The 12,367-nt window shown below is 38.2% G+C and overlaps 1 protein-coding gene across 3 annotated transcripts in view; it reads right to left on the bottom strand.

The window, feature by feature from the left end:
* MARCHF1 (membrane associated ring-CH-type finger 1) overlaps window positions 1-11,001 on the bottom strand; it is a 138,279-nt gene extending 127,278 nt beyond the window's left edge. The window contains exons 1-2 of one of the 3 annotated variants that reach the window (XM_069593354.1): window positions 10,680-10,881; window positions 9,631-10,374 (exon numbers count right to left, since the gene is read on the bottom strand). In XM_069593354.1, the coding sequence (XP_069449455.1) occupies window positions 9,631-10,374; window positions 10,680-10,879 (944 nt within the window). In that variant the 5' untranslated portion in view covers window positions 10,880-10,881. Of the gene's footprint in view, window positions 1-9,630; window positions 10,375-10,679 lie in introns of those variants that run through there. The other 2 variants (XM_069593353.1, XM_069593352.1) reach the window with 2 other exon arrangements.
* Between the last annotated feature and the right edge of the window lie 1,366 nt (window positions 11,002-12,367).

The raw sequence follows: 12,367 nt of genomic DNA, 5'->3' as shown, positions 1-12,367 counted from the left end.
CTTTGCATATCTGTTCTTGCTTTCTCATCTTTCTTTGCTTTCCTTTCAACATACTTGTTAGTCTTGTTTTCATTGCTTTATTCCCCACTTGGCACCTTGCTTTTTTGTTTTCCAGTTTGTGCTTCAGTTAGTTTTATTCTTAACTGGTAAACATAATTTTTGATTTCCTTTGTTCACTGGGTCAATCAACTGTACTTTATTTTTGTTGGACTGTTATGACTTTGCTTATGGGTGTATATGTATATGTATATGTGTATATTCCATTATTTTAATTATTATTTGCCTGATTTTGTAACTGCCATTTATCTAGGGTTCCCCTTTGGTTTCTCATGTTTGAGTATTTGTTTTAATCTCACTTAATGCCATAACAAACTACTTGTGGAATCTTCATTCCTGACCAGAGATAAAGTCCTGAATCTTTGTAATAGGAGCAGACTCCAAGATACCAGAGAACTAACCCTAGGGAGTATCAAATTGTGAGAACTCACACAAAGGAAGCCACTGGAATACAAGACTCAACATCATCCAACCACCAGTAGAACCCTGTGCAAGACACCTCATCTAAACAATAAAACAAAAATACAAACCCAATAATCAGCAGACAAGATTACCACCTCAGTCAGCCTTGCCCATCAGAGGAAAAAGAAATAAACCAAAAAACTCAGCACAAATATCACCCTGTATGATGCTTACACAAACCAAAGGACCAACCTTAGGAGGGCAGAAACCAAAAGGAAGAAAGAATTTAACCCTGAAGCCTGAGAAAAGGAGACCTCAAACACAATAAGTTAAAAAAAAAAATAACGAAAAGGCAGAGAAATACTACACAAATGAAGAACAAATTAGAAACACAGAAGTCCAAATAAATGAAGAGGAAATAGGCAAACTACCTGAAAAAGAATTCAGAATAATGATAATAAAGATCTAAAACCTTGAAAACAAAATGAAGAAAAAGCAAGAATTAATTAACAAAGACCTAAAAGAATTAAAGAATTAAAAGAATTAAAGAATAAACATACAACACAATTACTGAAAATAAAAATACTCTGGAAGGAATCAATAGCAGAGTATCTGAAGCAGAAGAACAAATCAGTGAGCTGGAAGATAGAATGATGGAAATAACTTCTGAAGAGCAGAATAAAGTAAAAAGAATGAAAAGAATTGACAATCATCTCAGAGACCTCTGGGACAATATCAAATGCACCAACATTCAAATTTTAGGGGTCTCAGAAGAAGAGAAAAAGAAAGGGTATGAGAAAAGTTTTGAAGAGATTGTAGTTGAAAATTTCCCCAACATGGAAAAGGAAATAGTCAATCAACTTCAAGAGGCACTGCTGCTGCTGCTGCTAAGTCGCTTCAGTCGTGTCCAACTCTGTATGACCCTGCTGTCCTTGGGATTCTCCAGGCAAGAACACTGGAGTGGGTTGCCACTTCCTTCTCCGATGCATGAAAGTGAAAAGTGAAAGTGAAGTCACTCAGTCATGTCCAACTCTTAGCGATCCTATGAACTGCAGCCCGCTAGGCTCCTCCATCCACGGGATTTTCCAGGCAAGAGTACTGGAGTGGGTTGCCATTGCCTTCTCCACCAAGAGACACAGAGTCCCATATAGGATAAACCCAAGAAGAAACACACCAAGACACATACTAATCAAACTAATGAAGACTAAACACAAAGAAAGAATATTAAAAGGAGCAAGGGAAAAGCAACAAGTAACATAGAAGGGAAACCCCATAAGTTTAACAGCTGATCTTTCAGCATAAATTCTGCAGGCCAGAAGGGAATGGCAGGATATATTTAAAGTACTGAAAGAGAAAAATCTACAACCAAGATTATTGTACCCAGCAAGAATCTCACTCAAAAATGATGGAGAAATAAAAAGCTTTTCAGATAAGCAAAAGTTAAAGAGAATTCAGTACCATCAAACCAGCTTTACAATAAATGTTAAAGGGACTTATATAGTTAAGAAATACAAAAGAAGAAAAAAGATCTACAAAATCAACTCCAAACAATTAAAAAAATGGCAATAGGAACATAAATATCAATATTTACTTCAAATGTAAATGGATTAAATGTTCCAACCAAAAGACACAGACTGGCTGAATGGATACAAAAACAAGACATTATATATATATATATATATATATATATATGCTGTCTACAAGAAACCCACTTCAGACCTAAAGACACATACAGACTGAAAGTGAGAGGATGGAAAAATATATTCCATGCAAATGGGAAGCAAAAGAAAGCTGGAGTAGCAATTCTCATATCAGACAAAATAGACCTTAAAATAAAGAAGATTACAAGAGATAAGGAAGGATACTACATAATAAACAAGGGATCAGTCCAAGAGGAAAACATAACAATGCACCCAACAAAGAAGCACCTCAATACATAAGGCAAACACTAACAGACATAAAAGGAGAAATTGATGGTAGCACAATAATAATAGGAGACTTTAACACCCTTCTCACACCAATGAGCAGATCATCAAAACAGAAAAATAATAAAGAAGCACAAGTCTTAAATGATACATTAGATAAGATGGATCTCAATGATATCTTCAGCACAGTCCATCCAAATGCAGAATACACCTTCTTTGCAAGTGCACATGGAACATTCTCCAGGATAGACCACATCTTGGGTCACAAATCAAACCTCAGTAAATTAAAGAAAATTTAAATCATATCAAGCATCTTCTCTGACTAAAACGCTGTAAGACTAGGCATCACCTACAAGAAAAAAAACTGTAAGAAACACAAACACATGGAGATTAAACAATACATTTCTGAATAACCAACAGGTTACTGAAGAAATCAAAAGGGAAATAAAAAAATTTCTAGAAAAAAATGACAGTGAGACACAACAACTCAAAACGTATGGGATGCAGCAAAAGAAGTTCTAAGAAGGAAGTTTATAGCAACACAATCCTACCTCAAGGAACAAGAAAAATGTCGAATAGAAAATCTAACTTTACACCTAAAACAACTGGAAAAATAAGATAAAAAGCCCCCTAAATTATCAGAAGGAAAGAAATCATAAAGATCCAAGCAGAAATAAGTGAAAAAGAAATGAAAGAAACAATAAGTAAAGATTAGTAAAACTAAAAGCTGGTTATTTGAGAAGATAAACAAAATTAACAAACCTTTGGCTAGACTCATGAAGAAAAAGAGAAGAATCAAATCAACAAAATTAGAAATGAAAAAGGAGAGGTTACAACAGACAATGTAGAAATACAAAGGATTATAAGAGATTATGAATAACTATATGGCAATAAAATGGATAACCTGGAAGAAATGGACAGATTCTTAGAAAAGTTCAATCTTCCAAGACTGAACCAGGAAGAAATAGAAATTATGAACAACCCAAATAAAATCACTTAACTTCAAGTTATGATAAAAAATCTCCCCCAAAAAACAAAATCTCAGGACAAGATGGCTTCACAGGAGAATTCTATCAAACGTTTAGAGAAAAGCTAATGCCTATCGTTCTAAAACTCTTTCAAAAAATTGAAGAGGAAGGAACACTTCCAAACTCATTCTATGAGGCATCCATCACCCTGATACCAAAATTGGACAAAGATGACACACGAAAAGAAAACTACAGGCCAATATCACTGATGAACATAGATGCGAAAATCCTCAACAAAATTTTAACCAATGGAATTCGGCAATACATCAAAAAGCTTATACACAAAGATCAAGTTGGGTTTATTTCAGGGATGCAAGGATTCTTCAATATATGCAAATCAATCAGTGGGATACATCATATTAACAAATCAAAAGATAAACACTATACAAAAATCTCAACAGATGCAGAAAAAGCCTTTGACAAAATTCAACACCCATCTATGATTAAAACTCTTCAGAAAATGGGCATAGAAGGAACCAACCTTAACATAGTAAAGGCCATATAAGATAACCCTATAGCAAACATTATTCTCAATGGTGAAAAACTGAAAGCATTCCCCCTAAGATCAGGAACAAGACAAGGGTGTCCACTCTCATTACTATTATTCAACATACTTCTGGAAGTCCAAGCACAGAAATCAGAGAAGAAAAATAAATAAAGGAATCTAGATTGGAAAAAGAGAAGTAAAGCTCTCACTGTTTGCAGATGACATGATACTCTACATAGAAAACCCTAAAGATAGTATCAGAAAATTATTCGAGCTAATAAGTGAATTTAGCAAAGCTGCAGGATACAAAATCAGTACACAGATATCACTTGCATTTCTATACACTAATAATGAAAAATCAGAAAGAGAAATTAAGGAATCAGTCCCATTCACCATTGCAACAAAAAGAATTAAATATTTAGGAAGAAACTTACCTAAGGAGACAAAATAACTGTACACAGAAAATTATAAGACAATAGTGAAAGAAATCAAAGATGACATAAACAGATTGAGAGACATTCCATGTTCCTGGGTAGGAGGAATCAGTATTGTGAAAATGACTATACTACCAAACACAATCTACAGATTCAATGTGATCCCTATCAAATTACTAATGACATTTTTCACAGAACTAGAACAAAAAATTTCACAATTCATATGGTAACACGAAAGACCCTGAATAGCCAAAGCAGTCTTGAGAAAGAATGGAACTGCAGGAATCAACCTTCTCTGACTTCAGATTATACTACAAAACTACAGTCATCAAGGCAGTATGGTACTGGAACAAAAACAGAAATATAGAACAATCTAACAAGATAGTAAGCCCAGAAATAAACCCATGCACCTATGGGTACTTTATTTTTGACAAAGGAGGCAAGAATATACAATGGAACAAAGACAGCCTCTTCAATAAATGGTGCTGGGAAAACTGGACAGCTCCATGTAAAAGAATGAAATTAGAACACTTCCTAACACTTTACACAAAAATAAACTCAAAATGGATTAAAGACTTAAATGTAAGACTAGAAACTATAAAATTCTTAGAGGAAAACAAAGGCAGAACACTCGATGATATAAATCAAAGCAAGATCTTCTATGACCCACCTCATAGAGTAATAGAAATAAAAACCAAAGTAAACAAGTGGGACTTGATTAAACTTAAAAGCTTTCTCACAGCAAAGGAAACTATAAGCAAGGTGAAAGACAACCTCAGAATGGGAAAAAATAATGGCAAAGGAAACAACTGACAAAGGATTAATTTCCAAAATATACAAGCAGATCATACAACTGAATACCAAAAAAACAACCCAATCAAAAAGTGGGAAGAAGAGCTAAACAGATTTCTCCAAAGAAGACATACAGATGGCTAACAAACATATAAAAAGATGCTCAACATTGCTCATTATTAGAGAAAGGCAAATCAAAACTACAATGAGACATCACCTCACATCAGTCAGAATCGCCATCATGAAAAAGTCTGCAAAAAATAAATGCTGGAGAAGGTGTCGAGAAAAGGGAACTCTTGCAGTTGATGGGAATGTAAATACACATTTATAGCCACTATGGAAGACAGTATGAAGATTCCTTAAAAAACTAGGAATAAAACCACCAAATGACCCATCAATCCCACTCTTAGGCATATACCCTGAGGAAACCAAAATGGAAAAAGACACATGGATCCCAGTGTTCACTGCAGCACTATTTACTATAGCTAGAATATGGAAACAACCTACATGTCCACGAACAGATGAATGGATAAAGAAGTTGTGGTATATATACACAATGGAATATTACTCAGCCATAAAAGGAACACCTTTGAGGCACTTCTAACAAGGTGGATGAACCTAGACCCTATTACACAGAGTGAAGTAAGTCAGAAAGAGAAAGATAAATATTGTATACTAATGCATATATACAGAATCTAGAAAAATGGTACTGAAGAATTCATTTACAGGGCAGCAATGGAGAAACAGACATAGAGAATAGACTTATGGACATGGGGAGAGGGGAGGAGAGGGTGAAGTGTATGGGAAGAGTAACATAGAAACTTAATATTACCATATGTAAAATAGATAGTCAATGGGAATTTGCTGTGTGGCTCAGGGAACTCAAACAGGGGCTGTGTATCAACCTAGAATGGTGGGATGGGGAGGGAGATGAAAGTGTGTTTCAAAAGGGAGGGGATATATGTATACCTATGGCTGATTCATGTTGAGGTTTGACAGAAAACAGCAAAATTCTCTAAGGCAATTATCCTCCAATAAAAATAAATATATTAAAAAAATTAGGATATGTTGACTGAATCACTATTCTGTACACCTGAAACTAATACAATATAATAAATGAACAATATTGCAATAACAGTTTTAAAAGACGATATGGAAATGAAGGTGACCTGAGTGTTGGTTAGGGAATCACAAAGTTTTCCCTAAAGGAATGACATCTAAATTAAATAGAAATGATTAGAATTAATCTGATGAAGTGAAGATCGGATAATATGAAGGCATTCCTGAAAGGTGAGAGCATGGCTCTTTCAGAGACCTGAAGACAGACCAGCATGAGTGGTCATTGTTAACAATGCTGTTGAAGCTGAGGAGGCTGGTTTGACAGATCATTCAGACCCTTGTAAATTCTATTAACGATTTTGAACTCACCACCGATGGCGACTAAGAGGCTATTGAAAAGTTTCAAGCATAAGCTAACATAATTTTTTTATGTAAAAAAAGGCAAAATCTTTTCCATTCCACAAGTGTGGGTATGATGGCATGATGGCATGATGGCATGATGATTTAAATTTCCTCTAAGTTGTAGGTTGCTAACAGAGACAGTTTCTCTGCATAAGGCTTTGATGAGGGAGGGTAGAGTGGGTAGTGGGTAGTGGGTAGAGTGGGTAGTGGGTAGAGTGTCCTTGTGGGACTAAATACCAGGAAGAAACAAGGAAGAAGGGGCTTAGAAGCTGCTTCTGCTTTGCGGTTCTGGCTGAGACTGGTCCTGCTTGTTCATGTCTGAAGTGGCAGGAGTGCAAGTTCACATTCCTGTCCTACACGGGGACCCTGGTGCTCAAGCTGGTCCCATCTACAGCCTTTACAGATGTCATTCACTTTCCAGTCCGCCCCCTGAGAACGGTACCCAGATCCTCTCTGGCCTTGAGAAGATTTTCACTATTAATATCTTGGTGTGATTGTCCTGTGCTCAGACATCACGTGAATGACCAGTGGAAATATGCAGCGATTTAATGTCAGTCTGTGTATAGTTCACTAATGCTTGAAAAAACCACTCAGACTAAGCCTGGACTGCCCTCCGGCATTTCAGTGATATGACTCATGTCGTCTGCTCAATAGCTGATCCTGCACTACCACAAACAGCCTGCCTATAATTGAACTCATTGTCTTTCCCAATTTAGCTGGCCTCTGACACTTCTGTTTCTGTCAGTAGCACCAGCTTTTACTGCCTCCCAAGGTCCAAGATCTGGAGTCATCCTTGACTCCTGTAGAGTCTGCCTTTACCAATGCCAAGCGTTCAGTTGTTCCTGATGACCTGGCAGTGGGGGAATCCTCTCCACCTGAGGGGGTCCTGCTCAACCTGCCCCAAGGGCCTGGATGCCCACCAGGCCTCTCTGCCAGGCTAGCTTCTCCTTTCCTCAGTCCCAACCCCAGCTCTTAAGGGGATCCCAGGTTGTGGTAGCTCCCAGCAATTTCCCTTTTTTCCAAATTCCTGTAGTATTCCTCTTCTAAAATCTTGAACTTTCATCTTTGCAAGTGTACATTCAACTTCTGTCACTAGTTAATAGGCCACTTGAGTGAAGAATCAAGTCTTTCTGTCACTTTTTATCCTCAGCTCCCAGTATAATATATGGCCCATAGGATTTGCTTAGTGGGTATATTTTGACAATAACCCACAGCAAGAAATAACTATAGGCCCACTGATATCATTTTATTAATAGGCGTCTATGTTGAATATTCTTTTTCTCCAGAGCAGTGCTTTTAAGTTTGGAGAGCCAGCCACTATGACTCTAATTGCAAGCATTCCTTTTTCTCTAATTACCATTAAGTCTACAACTAGCTTCTTTAACTGTCTTCCATGAAATTACATTGAAAGTAGATTTGGGGAATGACCACAGATGTTTATTAGTGAGGAGTTCTTAGTCTAGACTAGAAGTAGTGTTTTATTCTGTCCCCAGACACTGTAGCGAAGCCACACTTAAATCATAGTCAAAAGATTACAAGAAACTTGCTTGCTTCAGTATATGGGTCAAACGGTGTCACTTCTCGTTTAACTCCCTTAGCGTGCTTTGCACGGCCCTCCCCACCTCTCTGACCTCATCCCCACCAGTGCCCCCTCCCTCTCTATACCCCAGCAGCAGCAGCAGCAGCTTTCGGTTCCCCAGACCCCAGTGGCATGCTGTCTGCACACCCTTCCCTGTTCCTTCCTCGATTAGTTCCCGTCATGCCTGGGCCACAGGCAGTTCGTCACTTCCTTAAGACAGTCCTTCTCTGATCTCCCAGCACAGATCTACTTTCCTCGTTATACACTCCTACATCACTTATCTCAACTGCGATTAACTGTGGCATAGTTTGTGTTCATCCCCACCAGACAGTAAGCTCTCAGATGTCAAGTGCCTGCAATAAAAGCCTGATGCACTATAATCAATAAATGCCTGAGTGAATAAGTAAATGAGAGTTTTTTGAACGACCCATAAAATTTTCAGAGAAACAAGCCGTTATAATATTATTTATATCCAGAGATTAATTTTCCTACTCATCCTGCCCTGAATGAACATAGGAAGCTCTCTCTGGGTCCTGTGATTCACATGAAAACACACACACACACATTTTATAAAGTAAAAGTTTTGTAAAAGCAAGCCCCCAAACCAAGCATTATGCAAAAAACAAACAAACAAACAAAAAAAACCACACACACCAAACCTTGACTTGCTCCCAAACAGAAACCAAGAAACTTAAATGATTGGGTAATAGGAACATTCAAAATATTTGTTTTGTTTTAAATTGTCTCATTGGTGCAAACTAGCTTGGGTAGTCACATTATTTTTTTTTAATTTTAAATTATTCTGAAAATTGTATCCAATTGGGTAAAAAGTGCAAGCAAGTAGCCTCATAGATATTAACATGAATTGTCTGCATGTTGAAACTTTTTAGTACATGGTTATCGCCAAAGTTAATGCTTCTCAGAAGGTCCCAGCAGCCCCGCTGGTGCATCTGTGACCTGTTGCTGTGTCCTTTCAGTCTTGAATTACCTGCTGAGTCAGACAACTGGAGAACAAATTGGCACCAACTGCAGAGGAGACTTTCCTGGTACAAAAATCTGACCTTAATCCCCCCAAGCCTTGAATATCCACTGTCAGGGAGCTAAAAGTTCACCAGATTTCAACTAAGATCTCACACTCTCATTCGTGTTTCCTCCACAATTCTTGTCTTTACTGAGAGAGGGGACAGGTCTCGTTTTGTCAATTCTTTGACCAGGATAAATCATCTTTCAGTTAAAAGAAGGGAGAAGGGGAAAGCTAACTGTTTTGGAACAGCTTTCAAAACCATGGATATTTGTGCATCATTCTCCCCATCCCTTTGCTCATTTTATCACCTTATATACAATCGGACAAATAACAGTATGAATAAATGTTATGTTTTGAGGGCAGGGGACACACACACATGTAACTCACAGCGGGAGGAGGTATATTTTGGGGGGCATCAAATCTTTCTCTGGAGAGACTGACCTGCATGCTTGTAAATGATCAGACCCGTCACGGTCCGTGGCAGGAGGCTCCTGGAACCCCGCATCACCAGCAGACTTGCCACTTTTGACCACCAGCATTTCAGTGCTGGAATCTGTCCCCGAAAATCTTCTCTTGATTGTTGTTTCATTTTGCCCACACCGATGTAGGAGTTGAGGATCCCTGTGGTGGTCCCCACCTCTGCTCTCCTGTTGCTTCCTTGAGGGTCTTTTACTCTCAGAGGACCCTCTCGACAGGGAGACACCACATCCTTCATACGTTGTGCCTTTTGCTCTGTGCAGGTTTAAAGAGCAGCTCTCACAGCTGGTCAGCTCCGTGTGCTTTCTATCGTTGGATCTCAAATGTACTGGATTGATTTCATTAGGAGCAGAAGACTCATCCAGGTTTCCGCTTGTTTTGTTATTTCTCCTTCTTCTCCGCGACAGGCGGAACTTCACTTGGGCTCTTCTCTTTGCTTGAATCCAGTGACTCTCACGGGTGGAAGATGAGTCTGAAGAATCTGTGTCGGTCTCACTGTATCGGGGGCTGGGAACGTGGAGGTGAAAGTCGCTTCTTCTCCCTCTCCCCTGTTCTTGGGCATGCTCGTACCTCTGAGATGCCCGCCTCCTCCTCCTAGACTTCTGTGTTACTGGTTTCTTACCAGGCTCCTGCCTAGCAGGGCTCAGCACTGTGACAGAGTTGCTGTGCTCAAGTGAGGCTCCTGACATGTCATGTGAGATGGCAGATCTAGACAAAGCAGCAGGCAAAGGATGAGGGATTGGGATGGGGAGGAAAGCCATGGGAATTGGAAAGGAGAGGACAGCCATGGGAAACAGAAAGAGAGAGAGATGAAAATGACAGCATGGACCCAAAGTTGGCAAACAAAGATCAAATGAGGAAAATGTAGTAAAGGAAAAAAAAAATCAGGCTGATATAAATTATCCACAGACAAGACAAGACAGCAGCAAGAGTCACACAGCCTCAATATATACAACAAGAGTACAAAACACTGGTCTAAAAGCACCAAACAGGCTCGTTTGCTGCACACTTACCTGCAGATGTCCTGAGTGGATGGACAGACAGACAACCTTGACTGGCTCCTGGGAGCTGTCCCAGTTGTTGGACTGCTGGCCTGGAGAAACAAGTTAGACAATTTGGCATCTTGGTTAAGGTAATACATGGTTGATATCTTGCTTTTTTTCCACATATTTAAAAAATTACAACAAACGTGGCTGCCGGTCATGTTGTTCATAAGGCAGCTCACAGGATATAGGAAGTCGGAGGGCAGGTTTTGCAAAAGTAAAACTGATTTGAGGAACTTGGAACAGCTGAGATGCTGTACCACTTTGCTGTTGCTTCATTTGTGATAGAGGAAGATGATTCCACAAGTTTCTATTCTATTTACTGTAAACTTTTGAGTGGAATGGCTCAATTTGCCTTGGAAACAAATGTGTAACCCTTGAATAGCCTGTGGTATAAAGGACACAACGGCTATTATGTGACAGAGATGATACTAATTCAGGAAGCTTCAATAATCAAATAGCCGTTAGATTGCTAGATACTGCCTGGAGGTAACATTAAGTCACTTTAAGGCCCCATGAGATGATATATTTAAAAATACTTTGTAATATTTAAAAATACTTTGTAATATTTAAAAGCCTGCAGTGATGATTATTATTTTATCATAGAGGCTAATAAAAATCTATCCATCACAACATTATTAACCTTCTTAACTTTTAACTTCATGACCAGACTATGCCTGAGAATAAGAAAGCCTGAAATTATGCAGATTGGCATACATTTCTGTCTGTTTCATGAGACTCCTATGTTTAAAACACAGCATTTACTTCACTACTCTGAATTTTCTAACCATTGTGTTTAATCCATGTGACGATGATAAATAAAAACCTAGACTGTGCGAAGAATTCACTGTGTGCCAGGCATGGTGCTGTGGTCTATCTGCCATCTGTTTAATACTTATAATAATCTCACAATGGGAAGTAATAATAACTAATAGTTTTGAGGGAATATTATATGCCAGTCACAGTTCTAAGTAATTTTCCTGTGTTAATTCATTAGCACAAGAAACACATGTGGCAAATATGATAATTTTTTCCATGTTACAGATGAGGGAACTGAGAAATCAGTGCTGCTCGGTAGAGCAGAGCTTCATGTGAGAAATTCTGCTCCTTGATCTGCTCTCATACTCAACTCACAAGGCAACACCCTCCTATACACAGAGGAAATCCAGGGGCTTCAGTCACAGATTTAGACCAGTCTGACTGCACAGATGAAATTGCCAGCAAGAAAAATAACAGTAAAGGTAGTAAGATTAACCCCAAATTTCAAAGTTCTAAAAATCCCCATATTAAAGATACATGCATATAAATCAACTATAAGAAAAAAAAAACTGCAAAAAAGCATAAGCGTGTGAAAGCTGCACAATATGTTACTGAACAACCAATGTGTCACTGAAGAAATCAAAGAAGACATAAAAAGTACCCGGAGGCAAATGAAAATGGAAACAACCTATGCAACTCAGCAAAGATACTTTTAAGGGGAAAGTTTATTGCAGTACAAGCTTATCTAGGGAAACAATTAAAAAATCTCAAATAAACAACTTATCTTTACACCTATAGGAACTAGAAAAGGAAGAACAAGCAAAATCCAAAGTTGACAGGAGGAGAGATATAGTAAAGATCAGAGCAGAAATAAATGAACTAGAGACTTAAAAAACAAT

This window comes from Ovis canadensis, chromosome 6 (assembly GCF_042477335.2).
Source record: "Ovis canadensis isolate MfBH-ARS-UI-01 breed Bighorn chromosome 6, ARS-UI_OviCan_v2, whole genome shotgun sequence".
Taxonomy (NCBI): Eukaryota; Metazoa; Chordata; class Mammalia; order Artiodactyla; family Bovidae; genus Ovis; species Ovis canadensis.
This window is presented reverse-complemented; position numbering and strand designations above follow the sequence as displayed.